This window comes from Syngnathus leptorhynchus, chromosome 11 (assembly GCF_054491065.1).
Source record: "Syngnathus leptorhynchus isolate UIUO chromosome 11, UIUO_Slep, whole genome shotgun sequence".
Classification (NCBI taxonomy): Eukaryota; Metazoa; Chordata; class Actinopteri; order Syngnathiformes; family Syngnathidae; genus Syngnathus; species Syngnathus leptorhynchus.
This window is the reverse complement of record NC_141205.1, coordinates 12,260,528-12,281,099: the sequence shown is the minus strand read 5'-3', so window position 1 is coordinate 12,281,099 and position 20,572 is coordinate 12,260,528. Positions and strand designations below refer to the sequence as shown.

Here is a 20,572-nt window from a genome sequence, read left to right as displayed (position 1 = left end):
AGAATACTATTTTTTTCCCCTTGAATTAGTGCGCTGGCAGTGTCACCAACTTATGGATGTTGAAATGCAATGAAATCACACGTTAACCAACATCATGTCATCATGTGTCGACCGCCTCGACAAAATGTTGCCATTCATTAGTTGTGTTTACTCATTTAAATTAGCACGCTAGCACTAATTACATCACAAACCTTTCAAGAAATTTCCAAAGGTCAGATAAAGACATGAACATTTGTGACAGACGTAAAACAGCACCATTTTGTCTCAAGTGTGTCAATGAGAAGTGTTAATATGATTACAACACACACACACAAAGACGAGGCAGAGTGATTGATGACACAATAAACAATTCAAATGAAATAACAGATATATATAACATATACTTTTGTATGACACTGTCATGCTCCCAAAATGAATCATCAGTTTGATCTTGCAATGTTTTTTTTTTCTTCCAGTGCATGAAAAAATCCAATTGAATAGAATCAGATTTCCTTTTCAGAATGCAAATTTGAATTTGAATCATCTTAATGTCTTTTTTTTCCTCTGAAAGAACAACCAAACAAAATGACTTGTAAATGTTTTTAATGATTAATAGGACTTTTCCAGCAAGCATCCCATCTACGATTCATCCTGTCAAATGTTGAGCGGCGCAACATCTTTGGGCAAACATAATGGGTTGAGCGTCAAATGGTCATCATCCATCCAATCGGCGGAATGACAAGAAGGATGTCGCTCGGGATTGGCGGGAAAACGAGGCAACATTTGGGAGGTTTCATTCCCTACTAAAAACATGCACAACACACGACATTGAACACTCAACACTTATTTGGATCCAAATGCACTTGCTATTTTAGTCTTTTCTTGTTGTGTGTGTGTGTGTGTGTGTGTGTGTGCGCGCGTGTACGTGCGCGCGTGCGTGAGTATAGGAAAGGGGCGGGGGCAGGAAGAAGGAAGCGATTACTCAAGGCGACACGGAACACGATGCGACCAATCGCACCATGTTGGACATATTGCTTTTTAAAATCACGGAAAATTTGTGGGTAGGTAATATATGTCATGCATGCCACACAGATGATTATGATTATACCAAAAAAAAAAGAAAAAAAACTACCATCACGCGCCTAATTAGATAATCATCATTAGCATCATTAGCACGGAAAACAAGTCTTTTTTGCCATCAACTGAGAATGTGTCTATATATTTACATTATATAGACATAGAAAAGTTTATTTTACTTTTTTTTTTTAAAAGAGACAGGTTTCTCTTCTGTAACGGATGCGAATAAAATGTTCATGAGATTTGACAGTCTCATCTAGATTTTTTTTCTTTTCTTTTGTGAGCAAATTTAATACGACGGGTATGGCAGACGTGCTTCGGGTGGGCAAATAAATGGTGCTTGAGGACTTTGGCGGGGCATTCTTTTTTTTTTTTTTAAGCCATGCCGGGTCATGATGATTAATATTATGATGTGGTGCTTACATGGCACCTCCTGCAGGTAGCGCTGATGTTCGAGAAAAAAAAAATGCAGCACAGCACGGTACTTGTTGACGTGAAATGGCCGTCAACAAATGGTTCTGCCACAGGCGCCAACCCCTTTGATACGAGTCTTGAGATTGGAAAGATGCCGTCGCCACGGCAATTCATTTGGTGATCGGCTAAATGTTGAAAGATGCTCATTGCCACAGAGATGGTTTTGGTTGCCGTGGTGACGCTGTATGGCGTTTAAGTGGCTGGCTGTCAGCGTGGCAATGTTTCCAAGATGCTTCCGTTGCCATGGCACGCAATGCTATTTAGTGTTCCTGTGTCTGCTGTTGCCATGGTCACCAAGAAACTGTTGTCGTGAAGCCGCTGTTCACCATTCCCCAAGAAGCTGTTGTCATGTGATGTTTGGAGGTTGAAAAAAAAAACACGGGGATGTTGTTCTGAGGTTGTCAAGATACCATGGCAATGTTTGGAGATGTTGCCAACATGGCGGTGCTGCTCAATGACACTGTAGGAAATCCCAATGACGCTGTCACCACGGTGATGCTCATTTTGCCCTAGCGATGTTGTTAAGATGTTCTTGTTGCCATGGTGATGCTGTTTAAGATGCTCTTATCTCCGTGGTACAAAGTTTGTATGTTGGGGAGATGCTGTCACCGTGGCATTGCGTGGAGATCTTTGAGACGCTCCCATCAAGGTGATGTTTATGGTTAGGACGGCAATGCTGTTTGGCCTCGGCAAGAAAAAGGGACCGGCGGTCGGCTCCTGAAGAGGGACGGCGACCAATCGGAACATCGGCAATCCAACTGAGCAGGAAGTAAACAAGTCACTTAAGGGCCGGGCCGGGCCGTCCGTCCGTGTGAATGTGTGTCGTAACAACGAGGAGGGGCAAACAAACTAAGATGTCACTGATGACTTCTAGATCCTCCAAAATATTCAAAAGTTGTGAATATAAAAGTACACAAGTTGTAAAAAAATGACCAACACATTTTGATATGAAACGCATCTAAAGAGAGAGACTCCCCCCCCCGCATTGCCGTCAAGCAGGAAGTGGAAGGAAATGAGCTGGAATTTCTTCATGTAAACATCACACAGGTCCTTGTACTCTGGCGGCAGTTTTCATTCTTTTGCTTATTATGGGCTGAGAGTCCAAAGGGCAGGAGTGGGGGGGAAACAAAGTGAATATGGCAACGAGTGACTATGGCTCTGTAGGGAAAAAAACGAAACTAGCCGCTTTGGACACAAACATGGCAGGAGTCCTTCTCTCCACGGCCGACTTGAGCTTGTATCCACTGAGTTTGATGGAGCTGGGAGGGGGAAAATAATACAGACAACACAAGACAGCTTGTCTTTTAACACACAATCATGTGTTCACAGACAGTTGGACCTCCCGTCGGCTGGCGGGAAACTTTTGACGTTCAGACTAGCGCGCTCGATGGCTTTCAACCAGCGGAAGTAGACGTTAGCACTATGGTGCGACGTCGCCAACATGTTTGATGACTTTGATACTCAAATGTTAAGCCTGCACGCCAATAGGTTTGATTTGCTTGTCATGAGTTTGATCTGGAACGACCAGCTCATTGTCGAAGTTACATTCCGGCTTAGCAAAGCTGCTATCGGCCACGATACCACGCTAGCTAGCTGTCGTCACAAGTTACTTCCAACAGACAAGAAGTGGACGGACGGGTTGGTGGGCACTGGAACAGAATTTCCAAATTTTCATTCTCAAATTAGCATGCGACGTGACACAGATATAACACAACATGCACCCCCGCCCGCCCCACTTAAAACCTTGCTGACCTTCTCCCTATCCCAGCTGTCTGCCATCAGATGGCCCTCCACATTCTGTCTTTGCACATGCAAACAGAAAAAGAAAGAGACGCTAACAAGGAGAAAAGTTTTCTTTGAAGACAGTAGTGTGACACTCAACAACAAAGAACATTTGTCAGAGGATTAACAAACAAAAACTCAATTCAAAATGGCTTAAAAACAACAACAACAAAAATCCGAGCGAGAAATCTCTGTTAGCCTTCAGCGGAAGCGTATGTACATGATCAGCGCACTTCTTTTCGTGCTGCTTTTTTCATTCTTTTTGTTTTTCTTTATAGCCACATGCTGCGAAAAACCTACTAAAGTAGCCTGGTGATCCTTCCATCTGTGCTCCCTGGTAGGGGTTTTGGACTTTTTCCTTGCCCTTTTGGGAGCCCAAGATCAGGGGATGTTTTGAGAATTATTGTCAATTGATTGTCTATGTGAAGCCCTTTGAGACTGCACATTGTGATTTAGGGCTATACAAATCAACTCGACTTGACTCACAAAGAATTGTCATTGCTTAAAAAAAAAAAAAAAGACCATTGAAAAAAAGGGTGGCAGGAATTGGGATTCACCAGGTCAGTGTTTTGACTTTTTGTGATTGTTGTTTTTAGCCACATGCTTACGATGCTTAACGGTAAAACATAGCTCACCGTGAATTTGAATTTATCGGGGGAAAAAAATGGGGATTATTGCCATTCGTGTTTTTGACTTGGCAAACGATCCACTACGAGGAATTCTTCGGAGGAATTTTCTTGACTTGTTTTAAGCACATGCTAACTTGTTGTTTTACGCCACAAATGAACAACCCACTATCACTGCAAACCTGCTCATGAGGAATTCTTGTTGGGAATGAGTGTGTGTGTGTTTGGACTTTTTTTCTGGCTGACATGACGATGAACTCTTCCTCCATATGTGTCGCGGAATGAGTGTTTTGACTCTAAACTCGCACTTTGACTTTTTGTTGTTAGCCAACTGCTAACAACACTTTTTTTTGTTTCTTGTTTGCCACATGCTGCAAACGAACCACTAAAGCTGTTCATGACAAATTTCCGCTGCTAAGAAACAGTGGAAACGTGTGGGAATTGGGCCGCTCAGTGAGAGTGAGAAAAAAAAAAAAAACTGTGGGACGATGGTGGTGATGATGAGAGGAGGAAGAGGTGAAGAAAGAAGCTTATGCGGATGAAGTGGCGGCATCTCCCGGCATGGCTGTGTAGGATGAGGGCAGGGAGGTTCCCGGGAGGGTCTCCATCTCATCTCCTGACTCCTCGATGGGCGGGATACGAGCTTCCTCCTCGGAGAGCGGGACAAACTCAGGATGGGCCATGAAGCTGTGGATGGAGCTACGCGACTCCGGGCTCTCCAGACCTTCGTACAACGAGCTCCGGAACGCGTTCACCACTTTAATCTGACAAGAAAAAAAAGATGTTAGAGCGGGCTTTCATCTGTTTCGTTCATATTGGGAAGCAAAAGGCGGTCAGATGGGATGATGGGAAGCACGCCAACATCTTTCAAATGGGATGAAACATCCGCACAATCAAGCAAAACAAAAACATCACAGTCACCAAACAGTGCAAACGTGATCAACTCTTTCTGTTTCTTTGTTCCTTCAACCTCCAAAGTCCAACAACTAATAACTCAAAGTTCAAACAAATTTCCCGTGTGGGACAAGTGAAGGAATATCTACTCGTTTATCTTAAATCTGAGGAAAAAAAAAATCCTTGACAAAGAAAAAAGCCGGGGCGGGTCGGGTCATTGACGATGACACACATGATGGATGGTCACAAGCTGAAGGGCAAAGAAATCGGAAGGCAACACAACATGCAAACACGCTTCAAGGCATGTGACCAGCAGGTTGTCTGCACGCCATTCCGTGGATTCTTTCTTGTCCGCCCATTTATGTCGATTGCAAAGTGATTGAACATCACAAGAGGCGCCGGCAAAGTCGTCACACAGCTGCCTTGACTGCACAATACTTTTCGTTGCATTCATTTCCATTCTGCAAGATGGCCGCCGTCACGCATAACCGATGGCATGAATCACATGTGCATGTACCGTATGTCGTACGCCGAACAAAGTTGGGCACTGAGCACCGTTTTTGAGAAGAGTTCAGCTGTTTTTCTATTGGGCACGCCGTTAGTCTTCCCAACTAGCCAACGCCGACATTACGGATGCTGTTCTTTTTCTACGGAGCCCGTCGATAAATCTGGAAGGCACAAATTCCTTCTGTTGTCTTGACTACCCGGTGCGCTGTGCGGACAACCTGCGACAACACGCGTTCATGCATTTGCAAAAAGAAAAGAAAGAGTCCAGCTAGGCTCTAGCCTTAGCGTTAGCCGACTCACTGCCCGCAGCGGAGGAGGAAGCGGCGGTGGCCCCCCCGGCCGGGTTCCCCAGAGAGGAGGAGGTGCTAAGGCCTAAGTGAGTGGGACTAGAGAGTGTTTTGGCGCCGGCAGTGTCGTTGTGCTGGCTGACCACCGAGGGCTGCCGGCGCAGGGCGCCGGGCACCGCTGCCTGGCCCGTCTGGAAGGTGTACACCACATCCATCTGAAGGAAGCCAAGGAGGGAGGGAGGAAGGAAGGGCGCGAGGGAGGGCGCGAGGGAGGGAGGGAGGGAGGGATCGTTACTGGAGCGTGGTTAGACAAAGCTGGAAGAAGAAAGTTCAACAGCACACGCATGCACAAGCCAGAGAGAAAATTCATCCATGTTGATGTTACGTTTCCTACGTCGCCCATAACCTGTTACTCAAAGGGACACTTTTGAAAAGGCACTTTGAAGATGGGAGCCACGTCTATCGTGAGCAGACCCGTCCAAAAGTCTCAAGAAGCCACGCTTCATTTTTGCATCGCAGGCACTCCATTCAAACCTTGCTGCGTATCAGGATCGTCATCTCCAATTTTTCAAAAGGGCTGTCAAATTTCACCGCTTCTTTCTCATGTTGCCTGGATTCGACCTTTGACATGACTGGAGATATGCAGAAATTGCCATTGGCCGCTGTTCCTACTCTTGTGCCCAACAGTGGGGTGAGGACGATGATGGTGGCAGGAAATCCAGGTCATGGGCGCGTTGGAGAAAAAAGCACAAAGGCTGCGTGTCGTTCATCTCGCGAAGACAAAGATGACGGAGAGAAGCGAAGAAGTGGAAGGAAGCCACGCAAGAACGAACAAAGAGGCTGGCGGCGCTCGGGCAGGAGAAGGAGCGAGTGAGCCGTTGATAAGCTTCGCCACAGCTTGTCGCAATTATAGCTCACGCCGTGGCCGGCCGGCATTACGAGGAGGAGGACGGTGAGGGAAGCGTGGCGAGATAAGACGCTAATTAGTCAGCAGACTTTTTGTTGCCTCCTCAAATTCCAGAAAGAAAACGTAAAGGCCGCCGTGTCACTTCCTAATGTTTCTCCTCACGTGTCGGCGTTGAAGTCAATGACAACCAAAAGCCAGAGAGGCAAACAGACCGTCTCAACCACTTGAATATTCTTTGCAGATGATAGACTGAGTGGTGGTAGTGTCTGGCGCATGTTGCTGCCCTGCCCTGCCCTGTGTCTTCTACTTGTCGCATGAAAGCTTCAAGTACAACAGCATGGATACCATTTAGCATTAGCAGATTAACAGGCTAAGCTTTGCCAACACGTATGGAAGGTTGAATTGCCTTCATTGCATTTGTACTACTTTAACTGGTTGCTGCTACTGTTGTTGTAGGTGTGAGTGAGTGCATCCGTGCGAGCGCACGCAGGGGGGACGTTAGTGGCGAGGCTAATGAAGCCCATAGGGACTGAATGGGACTGCCAGTGAACAAAACTTAATGCTCACTGAGCGTTAATCAATCCTGTAGGAGTGCACACGCAGGCACGCACGCACGCACGCCTCCCACCACTGAATGAAATAAGCTTGTTTGGTTTGAGCATGGCAGCGGAGTGTGAAATTAAGAGAACATCTGTTCAACAGAAAAGCACACAAAGACACTCTCACTCACTGAATTGGGCACAAGGTGTTAAGTTCCCCAAGTACTAGCCCGCCCACCCACCCGCAGCCTTCTTTTGCTCGTTCATAACTGAGCTGAGATGACAACTACAGATATCTGGACAGTCAAAAACATGCAAAAAGCTACTCGGCCCATCTGTAATTGGAAGCATTTGATTGGCCGCGTCCCGATTGAAGAGGTACCTCCCGATATTTAGGCCGCGGCGCGGTGACGGTGGCCGTACCTGCGTCTGGATGCGGTTGAGGCCGCGGAACCAAAGGATCTGCCCCCGTCTGAGCTCCATCTCGGCGTGGTCGATCTCGTCGGCGTCGGCCGTCATCTCCTCCTCGTGGATGTCCTCCTTGGTGGTGCCGTGACCCGCCTCCTTCAGGAACTTAAGGTGGTGCGTGGGTATCGACGAGACCAGCTAAAAAGAGACACGGCGGCGCTCAGTCGCCTGAAAGTCCTTTGCGGCCCGAAGGCCAAAGTTACAGTCAATTGCCAAGAGTATTTCTCAAATGACATGTTGCAGATTTCACTCATTGCTGGAGCGCTCTGCGACGTAACTAAGCCGTGTGGGGGTGTTGCTGCTTTTCCATCTGGCCTACGCGCTCTCGCATGCGTGTTAGACAAAAGGCCTCCCACACTTTTTGAGTCAGCATCTTGAAAGCGCGTAAACCCAGCAGGCTGCTCGAGCTTCTCCACTGCCATGTTTGCTCGTATTCGCCAAGGGAGCCGCACGCCAGGTTCATCTGCAGCATCCCCAAGCTCATTACTGTGGTGATAGTGCCGGTCGCAATGGCAACAAATGGTCTCCAGCACCAGGTGCGCGTGCGTGTGTGTGTGTTTGTGTGTGCGTTCACCTGCCCCCACAGCAGCTCGCCCACGCCGATGAAGACACACCACAGCCACTGGTCGATGGTAAGCGCTGTGCAGGAGAAGGGCTTCCCGCCAAACTGCACGATGACGATCTGAACGGAAGCACAAGGCGGCGGCCTTTGAGATGTCTGCGTGTTCGATTGTCGAGCCCGTTGTAAAGAAAAGGCGCCGGATCAAAAAACGACATTATTCTTCCAAATGGCCTCTCAATCCATGATTTGTTTTTTAAAGCACTTTGGTATTCACTTCATGCCACTCGGTCTTTTATGCCAGGTCCATAGAATCTTCCAAAATTCATACCAAAAATTCACATAGAACCCCTAAAAAAAAAAAAAGAGCAAAGCTATTTGGCCAAAAACCTTGATGCTAGTTTCTTGGTGCTTTGAGTTGTTGGTTAGCATGAAGCTAAACAGACTTGAGAAAACAAAGTTGCATCATGAAATTCTTTTTCCTTTTCTTTTTGCATCTCATCAAAAATGCTTGTTCAAACAACAGTAGCTCAAAAAAGGTCATCCTGTGGATTTCCAAGCAAATCAAATCAAATTTGTGGACCCTGAAGAACTGATGCGGCATTTACCTGCAAGGCAAAGGTCCCCAGGACAACACTGCAGAAGATGGGGTTGCGGTAGACGCCCTCAAAGACGTTGCGCTCGCCGTGGATCTTGCGGGCGTTGATCTCGTTGAAGAGCTGCATCATGACGAAGACGTTAAAGACGATGGTGTAGTGCTCGGACGGAGGCGAGTGCAGCGGAGCGTTGCGACCGCTGTCCATGTCGAAGATCTTCTCGCCTGGACAAAGGCGCAAGGGTGCGTTTTGGTTGCTGACTTTGACTCTTAACTTCAAGTGAATACTTTTGCTGCAGTTGGCCACCATACAAGTTGGCTTCCGAGAAGATCATTAGTCTAAGATTACGACTGTTTACTGAAAATAGAAAATACAACTTGACTGTTAAAAACATTTTTTTCTCATCATCATTTTATATAAAAAAAAAAAAAGATCTCGATCTTCAAGATGATCAGTTTTTTCTCAAAAATGTACATGGTTGACTCCCAAAAAACAACATTTATTCATGTAGAGAAATGTCGTTGCAGTCAGATAATCATAAAATGAGTTTTCCCCAGATATGGGCTATGGAAATGATGCTGGGAGCGAGTCACTCACCGGCAAAGAGTAGTGTGAAGATGATGACCAGCTGGTAGACGGCGTGGCCTAAGATGTTCTTCATCATGGTGCGCGAGATGAGCGGCTTGTTGCGTCCGTAGGGCTTGCGCAGAAGCAGTGACTCGGTGGGCGGCTCGGTGGCCAAGGCCAGCGACGCCAGCGTGTCCATGATCAGGTTCACCCACAGCATCTGCACCGCCTTCAGCGGCGAATCCTAAACAAAACAAAACAAAGTGGGCAACTCTGCACATTCTCTTTCAAATTGGTGATGGATTCATTTTCATGCATTTGAGGTTGTGAACGATCATCCCATCAAACCCAAACGGGTTTTGCTGCGACACCATGAATATTGTGCTACTCCTTCCGCCGTACCTGTCTTGGCCTGGCCACCAAGAGGCAGTGTTAGACAGGGCGAGGAGAAATATGAACTGAGATGGTCACAACTCAGTAAGTTGCAGTCTTGTTAAAGTGACTTTTCGGATAGGAAGATGTCTGTCAACGGCAAAGTGACAAAAAAAAAAAAAAATCTGTTCCAATGCTACTTCATCGCAGCACAAATCTTGATCCTAACACGGAAGGTTCCAGAGAAATGGAGTAAAAAAACATTGACGTGTGATATCACAAATCACACACGATCCCGGAACAATTTGTCGGCTTTGCTCTCGTCATGTCTCAAGATGCAATATTCAGAAAAAGTGGAACGCTTACGCCACTTGCATTTTTCTTTTTTGTGATGTGACTAATCTCAATAAGTGAACTCCTGGCATAACAACGACAAGAAGATGAAAGACTTGACATCTGGCAGGAGCGATAACTAGTGGCCCACTGCGGCCTGCGTCGCAAAGTCGGTCGGCTAAGATGATGCCCGCAACCAGCGGTGTGATACTGAAACGGAAGCAAACGTTCAAATCGCCGCAAGGAGCCACTTGCAGTTGCAGCTCATGCTAAAAGTCAACAAGAGGAAGGAAATGCTGCAGTAAGCGCAACAAGAAGAAGCAATGGCGCGAGGCAGCGGGATATCCGCCCAAGGCCGGCGCTCACCTGCGTGATGCAGGCACCGGTGAAAGCCACGATGACGGCCACCACGTTGACGGTGAGTTGGAACTGCAGAAACTTGGAGATGCTGTCGTAGACGTTCCTCCCCCACATTACAGCCCGGACGATGCTGGTGAAGTTGTCGTCCGTCAAGATGATGTCCGACGCCTCTTTGGCCACGTCCGTCCCGGCGATGCCCTGGCGGCCGGCGGGCGCAAGTTCAAGCGGGTGCTCGGCCACAAGTGGGACTGTGACGTTTGTGGCTTACCATGGCGAATCCCACGTCGGCTTTCTTGAGCGCGGGCCCGTCGTTGGTTCCGTCTCCCGTCACCGCCACCACCTGACGAGTCTCACCCACTGTGCTGTCGATGATGCCTGAAGAGCGAGCGAGCGAGCGAGTGAGCGGGCGCCGTGAGCTCCTCCCCCTCCTCCTCAACGACGATTAGCGCGACTCCCACCTTTGACCAGCGTGTGCTTGTCGGTTGGCGACGAACGAGCGAGAACTCGCAGTTTGGGCCAAACTTTGTCCAGGCGCTCTTGCTCCACCTGCGGAGACACAATGTTCCGTTTGGGGGTCAGCGCGTCAGGTAGGCGTCGGGGTCAAGCGGGCCCACCTCGCCCTGGTCATTGCGGATTTGCTGGTTGAACTCTTTGCCCTCCATGCACAGGAAGTCCTCGTTGGGCAGCAGGATCCCGCACTTGGTGGCGATGGCCCGCGCCGTGTTGACGTTGTCACCCGTCACCATGCGGACGGTGATCCCCGCACGTTGACACTTTGTGATGGCTTCGGGGACCTGCCGTCAGATTGGCACTTTATACCACTCTTGTGTTGCATATCTGCGGCACAGAAGTGTAGATGATATGCGCTGCGGGCACCTCAGGCCGGACGGGGTCCTCAATGCCGACCACGCCGATGCAGGTGAGGTCATTGACGATGTCGTTCTCCACGTCCCAGTTGGGCTCGCCGCCGTCGGCCGGGAAGTCGCGGAACGCCAAGCAGATAGTGCGCAGGCCGTCGCAGGCCATGGGCTCGATCACCTTGCGCACCATTTCGTCGCGATCTTTGGGCTTGAACACGCGGAGGAGCCCATCGCTGTCCAGGATACGCGAGCACCTGAAGGCAGCACGAGGGGAACCGCGGGAACTAAGAAGCCAGCACCGTTGCCGAGTGAAAGCCTTACGCATGCCACCCAAAGACGCACGCTCACTTTCTGAGGATGATCTCGGACGCCCCCTTGCTGTACATGCGGAAGCCTCCGTTGGCCATCCTGAGCACGGTGCTCATGGATTTGCGCGAGGAGTTGAAGGTGTACACTTTGTACATCTTCTCCTCTGGGACCTCCTCTCTGATGGGCTGGTAGTCCCGCTTCAGGTTCAGAACCAGACCCAGGAGGGCGCACTCCGTCTTGTTGCCCACGTGTCGAGGGAGGCCGCCCTCCTTTTCTGGAGGCTGATGACGAGGGCGAGAAGATGAAAAGGACAAGAAACGCTTTTGTGCAAAGGAACACTGCGTGACAACACAGCAGACTGCTACGTTAGCTCGGCTCGATCGGTAGCCGGTGACTGACTAATTAGCATATGACCAATTTTGGAAAGCCAAACTTTATTTGACTGCTTCGTTTTGTGCTGGTTGACAATTGCGTGCGTCAAGTACCGATTTACACGGTTAATCTTAGCTGAGCAATTAGCCAATGACTAAATGCTTGTCAATTGTCAACACCTTTTTAATAGAACAGTCATTTTTGACAGAACCAACAGAATTTCATTTGACTGATATGAATATTTGAAGTATTGTTAATTTATGGGGTTTTTTTTCCTCAGAAGGAAGAAACTGCTTCATGAATTGCAACTTGTTTTGTGATTCTTCAATGATAGCTACTGTTTGAGTCAAGATTCAGAATTGCTACGTTAGCCTAGCTTATGCTACAACTTGAACTGCGTAAATAGACTCGCTACAGTAGCTCAGTGTCTGCTAAAGCTTTACTGAAAGCTACTGTCCAAAGTGAGATTAGCTTGGCATAGGCTTTTGTCTTTCTCACCAGGATCTTGGTGGTGTAGGCCGAATTGATGGAGATGCTGTTGACCAGGACCTCTAGGGTGTCGGGCTTGATGGCGCCGGCTTCAGGTATGGTTTTGTGATGAGTGTCTCCCACGTAGGCCTGCACCACAGTCATGCGGTTCATCGTCAGGGTGCCTGTCTTGTCCGAGCAGATGGCCGTGGCGTTGCCCATCGTCTCGCAGGCGTCCAGGTGGCGCACCAGGTTGTTATCCTTCATCATTTTCTACAAGATGGACGCCAGGGTTTGGGTTTTACATTCAAATTCAATGAGTTGGTAACTCATTATTGATGAATAATTGTGAATCCTCCTTGTTTGAGGCTTAATTCCCCGCACCATTTCTGATTGCTGTACTGTATTTACCTTGACAGAGTAGGCGAGCGAGATGGTGACGGCCAGGGGAAGGCCCTCGGGGACGGCCACCACCAGGACGGTGACGCCGATAATGAAGAACTTGACAAAGTACTGAATGTAGATGGGCGTGCACTCAGACGTCCACGAGCGTCCCTGGACGCCGAACGTGTCGATGACGAAGTACAAAATCAAGATGATCACCGTCACAGCCGACATGATCAAGCCTGCGCGCAATGGTGGCCAGTCAGAAACAAGAACAACAACCAGTCATCATGATATCATTATTGACTTCTAGTATGAGGCACTGGTTAGCACGTCCGCCTCACAATTAGGAGGGTGCGGGTTCAATTCCACCTCCGGCCCTCCCTATGTGGAGTTTGCATGCATCTTACTTAACTGCTTCCATCCTAATTTCAATAAGGTGTCAAAATCTTTCTCCAATTATGATGAGGACAACCCCCCTCCTATCCACGTCTGATGTGATAGTGAATGAATTAAAGCTGATTGGAAAAGTGTGTCAATTCCAGAATGGGCGGATTCAATAAAAGTGAGTGCCTGGTGACCCAGCGTTTGTCTCACTGCTTAATTTTTGTCCCAATTAGGTTACACAACTCAGCATGTTAGCTGACTAGCAGAAAATAAACTTGGGTTGATATATTTGGAAAAAATCCAAATAATAACAAGGAGATTTATGCTACGTGACCAATGGTTTGTTAGGAGATATTTAATAATCATTATCATAGCTTGTCACGCCATTCTAGGGGGTTCTGAGGATATGCCGGATGGTCCGGGCGCCCTCTTCACACTCACTCGACTGATCCGTATTCATGTTATCATTGGTCCGAGGGTTGGCAATTGGTTGGACTGTTTTGGCGTGTAATGTTAGGATTGGTCTCTTTACGGATTAACAGGGTCATGACAAGAACCTTCCTAACTTGCCCCCAATATTTAAGAATAGAAAATGCAGATTGTGTGTTTTGAATGCTTTTTGCGAGCACCTCACCGGCCTTCCCAATCTGCACGGCCAGTTTGGTCAGCTTCCCCTGCAGCACAGACTTCTCCTTCTTGGGCACGATCACCTTCTTGACCGGCTTGGCCTCCTCCTTCTCTTCAGACTCGGCCGCCTCCTCGCTCTTCAGCGGCTGTATTTCCAATGCCATGCCGTCCTGGGTTTTGGCTGGAAAAACAAAAGCCGGGGTCGTGGTTGAGGAAGTGGATGAATGTGTCAGTGATGATGAGGAGGAGGAGGAAGGAAGGGTGTGAGGACAAAAGAGAGAAAAGGTTAGAGATGGGGAAAAAAGATGGCCAAAGTTCTGTTTTTGGTTGTTGTTTTGTTTTTGCAGGGAAGAAGCAGCAGTTTTTAGCACCGACATAGTTAGGGTTACCCCACGTCCTTTTTCATCTTCCAGGACGCAGAGGAGCTGTCATCATGACAACAATCAACAGTCGCCTGCCTGTATTAGACTCTCTCACACAACACACACAACACACACACACACACACACCAGGTTGTGATGAAGCGCAGCCGACGCAATACACATAACAGCGGATTGCAACACAGGGCACTCAAGTTCACACACGACTCCACTGAGAGAGCTCAATTGAGTGGTGGAAGCAAATCAACGCTGCCCCTTGAAACGAATTGAAATGTCATCAATCCGTCCGTGCCAGCTCGGCCCAAAAACTCTGTCCTTGTCTAGATGAAGGTTATTAAATGAAGAAAAAGAAGAACATGAAAGTCAACTGGTTTGTCATGTGGAATGACTCGGCATATTTAGCGCATGCCAGTTTCCAACCAGTATGTCACGTTGACTTGAATATGGCCCAAAATTGGGAGGGAGGGAAATTCAGCCCCCCAAGCCAGTTTCAGTTAGTAATATGACATTTGATGGCCATTCGAGAAGACCCTCCAAAAGTCTACCATTTTGGTTGGAAATGCACACTTTAGAGGTACTCTAATTTGACATCATAAATATCCAGCCAGCCCACAATTTGATGAGGATGCCTGTAGATTCACCCAAAAAGTGAAGCTTCATGACATTTAGAGAGCAAAGCTGAAATCAGGATAGGAGGTGGGCATAAAGGCTCAGGTGCACTCAGATCAAGGGGTGCCATTAGGAGGGTTCCCTGACTGAGGGAATCTGACTCTGACTGCTTAGCACTGCAAACCTCCTCATCTCGACACAAAACCTGCAGCTACTGGGAAACGCTTTTCATCATGTCTATTGCAATCGTACATTTAAGTCAGCCTCTGAAGCCACGCCACAAAAAAGTCTCATCAAGCTGTGTCCAAAAAGACACCACGGCAAGTCTGCCATTTTAGTTTGAAAGTCATCTGGCCTATTTTTGCCATAGATGAAGTTGTTTGAGCAATTCAATTTGGAAAATATCAGACAGATGGGTGACGCAAATGGGCAAAAATGCAACATTTTTTGTTTTGCGGGGCAACGGTGATGACTCGACCATTTGAATGTTTTATTTAATGGCTGTTGTCATGCCTCGGCGGATTGTCAACATTTGATGTGCTTTCACCACTGGGAGGGAAACGATTTTGATGTCAAAATAAGACCGTGCCGGTGGATTTATGACCCCCGATGAAACAATCGATGGCTGAATAGGAAAAGACACACAGATTAAGAACCTATCAGAAGAAAAACAGGAACATTTAAACAACAAAATCATGAACATCTGGACGTTATTTCTTTGGATTCCTTTTGAACATTTCTGTTGTTTTACTATAAGCCATAAAGAAATTGAAATCCCACTGGTTTACGCAAATGATTGACAGATTATTATTTTGAAACATTTATAAAACCAACACAACGCGTCATTGAGATGATGAAGCCTGAAGGGCTGACTTTTAAACCACCAAGTGGTAAAGCCTTCATCCAGCACACGAGGTGGAACTAACTGACACATAGGATGGGCGCGTGTGTGCGTGCGTGCGTGCGTGCGTACGCGCGGTAGTGGTGGGAGTCGGACAACCAAAAAGAGAAACGACAGCAAGTCCACAAACAGAAGACAAACTGAAAAAGGACCACCCGAAAAACCACAGCGATGCAGAACCACGACAGCTGGGTGGCATGGACGGAGGATGGACGGATGGCAGGAGGAGGAAGAGGCCTCTAGAGACCAGGCCGGCAGCGGGACGGGAAAAGAGCAAGACGGCGGCGGTGGGGAGCGACCACCTGCAAGGAATCAACCGAGAAGAAGAGGAAGATTTGCTGCCAGAGTGCGAGCACAATTTGTCCACCAAAGGCCTATGTGGCTGGCGGCAGATGCTCAAACCACGGGAGATGCACACGTGCGCCACCTTGCACGGGGCGTGCGCCAGCTCACACCTGCCGATGGGCCTTTCAGCTCGCGCTCACAACGTCAGAAAAAAAAAAAAAAAAACGGGCAGCGCATGAACACTCCGCCGCCCGCCCAATGAGACTGCGGAAGCTGATTAAATGTCTCTCTCTCGCAATCGCAATGGAACATTCTCTTTTCGATTCTAGAGCGCAAATAATCATGACGCAATTAGAAACAATTTTCCTTCTTTTTGTTTTTCTCCTTCTGTAGATGCCAAACAAGCTTTAATCATAAAATCCTTAAGAATGACCTTGCATCACTTTTGAACTTCATAAAAATACATTTGTTGTCATCTTGCACCATGATTTTAATGCTACATCCTATTCAGTGCACTGCTTCTTCTGCTATGCTCCTTTTGGCCACCAGGAGGCGGTGCTGTACAGTACAGTAATGCAGACACACCTCCAACTATTAAATTGCTGCTGAGGATAAAGAATATGTGCCCGTAAGCGCAGCAATATTATCACGTACATGTGTTTTTTCAGCCATCGACGTGTCAAGTGTCGACGACGGTTGCTAACGTTAGCTGGCGTTTTTCATTGGCGCTAGGTGGGCTGTTTGTGTTGTAACTATGTGCCCGAATGAAAGTGGGTCGACGGGCGCTTGTATTTAAACTTTCAAGTTCGCCTATCTTGAAAACTGTTGAAATCGGGTCATTTGCAAAAGGGCTCGGTTCCGTCGGCGGCGGCGTTAAAAAAGTCAATACACCAATCAGAGCGCAAGAGTTGCACCCAAGAAACGTCAGGGAGCATCCCCAATTGAAGTCGGACAAACAGAGAAAGAAAGAAAGAAAGAAAGAAAGAAAGAAAGAAAGAAAGAAAGAAAGAGCGCCCCCCTCCTGCCTCTGAATGGAGAATATGCAATGGGGAGGGGAAGAATGGCGGGACAGAGCGACAGGTGGATGGATGGATGGATGGATGGAGTTACCTTTGTTGCGATTTTCGGGGGGTCCTTGTTTTTTACCTGTTCGGACAGAGAGAGAGGGCGGAATGCTGAGAAGATGGATCAAAAGAATCAAACTGAGGGAGAACTTCAAAACAGAGAGAGTGTGTCTTGCTGGCAGCACTGGACCAATCAGAAAAGAGGGAGACGCTCACGCCGCTCCCATTTCGTTCGAGCCAGCCAATCAGCGGTGAAAATTCAAGTCATATCGTATCTGTCTCTCTGTCTAACTATGAGGATGTTCCTTTTTTTTTTTTTTAGAAAAAAAAAACTGAAACAAAACAGATACTTTCATACATTGCTATAATTCTTTAGCTCTTACAATATTTATTTTCGCATTCTTTTTTTTTAGGCATATGGCATCCGTCTTTGCGCTGACTTGGTCCATTCAGCCCCTTCTCAAATGAAAGCCTGACAAACTCAAATATTAGGCAAGGAAACAAATGAGCAGACCCAACAAAAGAAAATAACCAGAGCATGATCGCAAATCATAAACACTCCAAGAGGACGGTCGACCAGCTCCGCTCGTTCGCTCGCTCGCCTGTGGCCTGGCATCGCATCGCACGGCTCCGCGTACACGTCAAGATCATTTTGGTCTTTTTTGTCAAAGCCAGGCGTGTGTTTTAACAAAGGAGGTCATTGATTTATTCATTCAATCATTCAACAGGAATGCCACACTGGACAAGAAAAAAGTCAACGACGTGAGCTCATTCTAAGGACAAACGTTTGACTTCACTCAACTGGGATTGACAGTGCAGCTCATGCGGACGGTAATGTTGGAAGCTATCTTGTGCTATTTGCCATTGAGGCCATTCAAATGGGTTTGAAGGCAATCCATATTTCAAAAAGGTCATTTTAGAGCTTAACTTGACGGCCATCTTTTCGCTCACCGTTGCTTCCCATCCTGTCAGAATTAAAGATCAGCCCCACGCGTATGACAGGCGATGTCATACGTAACATCGATTCCTCGATGCCGATGCCAGTAGGCCAACGGCATCGTGTTCACCAAATGCTGACAGACGAGATAGCGCAGCATCTGCTCGCTCAAGCCGACCGAGCGAGCGAGACGCCACCGAGAGGCTCTTTCGGGAGAAAAAGAACGCTTAACACTTCTGACGCTAACGTTTGTCTAGTCCGTCGTTACCCTGAAAACACGCCGGCAACTCCCCAGCCGTGTTCGTTTGTGATAAAAGAACCAGTCAAATAATTGACAAGTGAAAACAAAATGAACATACTACAACTAACCGGTACCACTAATGTAGTAGTGGTTACTTACATTGTAGTAGATGAGCGTACGGTGAAAGTGATTTCAGGCGCTTTGTGTCAAGTTGTTGTCGAGAACAAACAAAACGAAAATTCACGATGTTGCGATGGTTTGTGTGTCATTCGTACTTTTCTTGGCCTTCTTCTCCTCGCCGTTGTCGCCGGCACCGAGCAGCGTGAAGATGATCCCCGTCTGAGAGTTGAGTCCGACGGCCGACACCACCATTCGGCCCGAGCCCTCCATCACGTGCGTTCCTGTCGGGCAGAAGAGAAGCACACCTTGAATGTTGCTATGCTAACAAATAGCGAGTCAGCTACCAACGAGCATTCAAAGGCATAGCTGTTTCATGGAGAAAATTCGAACATGCCTATTTTGCGTTCTTGTTTGCGTGAAAATGTTTGGGATCCATGGAGACAGACTGGAAAATGGCATTTGTGGTTGTTGACGACGATTTTTGGGGCCTTCAAACTCACCCGACAGCAACATGGGGTCTTTCTCCAGAGACTTGCGGACCTGATCGGATTCACCAGTAAGGGAGCTCTCATCGATCTTCAGGTCATTGCCTTGGATCAAAATGCCGTCGGCAGGCAACAGGTCTCCTGCGGGCCGAGGACAAGAACATCAGGCACCGCTCGAAAGGAGACTTGCTCGCTCGCTCGGTCAAATGTTAAGGTCCGTTACCGTATTTGATCTGGGCGATGTCCCCCACCACCATCTCGGCCACGGGGATCTGGATGACTTGCCCCTTGCGAATGACTGTGAACTTCTGCTCCTGCTCAATGCGACTCTGGAGGCCTCGGAACTGCTTCTCTTTGGACCAATCGTTGAAGGCCGTCACTAATACCACGATGATGACCGAGAACAAGATGGCCGCGCCCTCGATCCAGCCTGCCTGCGCCTCGCCTTCGTCTTCCACGCCGCCCGACACTTGGCCGCATGCTGGGAAAAAAAATGCAAAGAAACACGTTTCTACTCGGCTGTGTGGAGCGGGGAGCACTCTGCCCCAAGTTACCATGGAAACAGCATCTCGATTAGAAATACTCATCGAGTCCGAAGTTCCGCTTAAGAGCTATGGGTAGCATTGTATGGGAAAATTGTATCGTCTTGAATAAAATACAGATTGCTGATTGGATGGCAGTCAGGTTTTGAAACAGATTTTGGCAGCAGACCTTCACTGTCTCCCCCTTCCAGGTGGTAAAAGGACAAGCCCAGCGAGATAATGGCGGCGATCTCCAGGATGATGAGCGTGACGTCTTGCAGGGCTTCCCACACTAGCTGCAGGAAGGTTTTGGCCTTCCTGGGCGGGATAAAGTTCTGCCCAAAGGTCGCGTGCCGCTTCTCCAGGTCCACGGGGTTCCCAGAAAGACCTGTGCGACACAAGTCTCAAGTTGAAATTCCAGCCTGCTGGTCCGGACTTGGCCTCAGCAAATCGTGAATCAAAGTTAGCGCGACCGATTTTGCCAAGTCAAAACATTTGTGATTTATTCACACATTTACCATGTACTGTCCAAAACTGGCCTTCCCACCCACAGAAATGCAAACTGGTGCCGCACCAGTTTGGCAGCTCAGTCGAGGGGGGCGCGGAGGAGCTAACATGTCGGAATGAGACCACGTGCCAGGATGAGTTATGTGACCGCAGGTCGCGGGCTGAGGCGGATGTGAATGGATTTTGTGTGCCAATGCTTCGATCACTGGCAGTCATGCAAAGTTTCTGGCATGACGCTTGCTGATTCCTCATCTAACGTATTTTCATGCGTTGTCGCACAAACGCAAAAATTTGGCAAAGGGCGACGTAGCCAAACTCCAATGGGACTTTTTGGAGTGGGACGATCTCATTTGTTGGCAATAAGAAAGCAGATGTGATAGATGTCTACATGGCCGCCGTTACCGTGGCAACCGGTACAGAAGACATAGACTGGTGGAAGGAAGGAAAGCTTCTGTTGGAAACAAAACCAAAGCAAAAAAGCCACTGGATCTGGCATTTGAGCACATTGTGGACAAATGAGAGGTGACCTTTGCCAAGGCCCTGAGCAAGGAGTGAAAGCGTCGCACAACTGGATACTTTTTTGCTTTTCGGCAATTTCAGGCTGGGCGCGCGTGTGTGTGTGTGGATTAAAATTTGGATTAAAATTTGTTTTTGACCAGCGTACAGTCTGCTTTTGTGGAGGACTAAAAAAATGGCAGAATAGTTACTGGCGAGAAGCGGAACTTCTGACAATTCTCAGTTCAAGCAGGTCTTTTACACGATGATCAAAAGAGTCAATTCGTTTTTCT

General features: G+C 47.9%; 1 protein-coding gene across 3 annotated transcripts in view; it reads right to left on the bottom strand.

Moving 5' to 3' along the window:
• Positions 1–565: 565 nt before the first annotated feature.
• LOC147049623 (plasma membrane calcium-transporting ATPase 1-like) overlaps positions 566–20,572 on the bottom strand; it is a 30,753-nt gene continuing 10,746 nt past the window's right edge. For 2 of the 3 annotated variants that reach the window (XM_085923366.1, XM_085923365.1), the window contains exons 3-21: positions 19,468–19,665; positions 18,980–19,237; positions 18,772–18,897; positions 18,427–18,552; positions 17,020–17,055; positions 13,742–13,915; positions 12,748–12,962; positions 12,367–12,609; positions 11,536–11,777; positions 11,204–11,441; positions 10,942–11,121; positions 10,786–10,873; positions 10,596–10,702; positions 10,334–10,525; positions 9,293–9,506; positions 8,708–8,919; positions 8,115–8,222; positions 7,496–7,678; positions 566–4,702 (exon numbers count right to left, since the gene is read on the bottom strand). In XM_085923366.1, coding sequence (XP_085779492.1) covers positions 4,469–4,702; positions 7,496–7,678; positions 8,115–8,222; positions 8,708–8,919; positions 9,293–9,506; positions 10,334–10,525; positions 10,596–10,702; positions 10,786–10,873; positions 10,942–11,121; positions 11,204–11,441; positions 11,536–11,777; positions 12,367–12,609; positions 12,748–12,962; positions 13,742–13,915; positions 17,020–17,055; positions 18,427–18,552; positions 18,772–18,897; positions 18,980–19,237; positions 19,468–19,665 — 3,374 coding nt within the window. In that variant the 3' untranslated portion in view covers positions 566–4,468. The remainder of the gene's footprint in view (positions 4,703–7,495; positions 7,679–8,114; positions 8,223–8,707; positions 8,920–9,292; positions 9,507–10,333; positions 10,526–10,595; positions 10,703–10,785; positions 10,874–10,941; positions 11,122–11,203; positions 11,442–11,535; positions 11,778–12,366; positions 12,610–12,747; positions 12,963–13,741; positions 13,916–17,019; positions 17,056–18,426; positions 18,553–18,771; positions 18,898–18,979; positions 19,238–19,467; positions 19,666–20,572) is intronic. The other variant, XM_085923367.1, reaches the window with a different exon arrangement.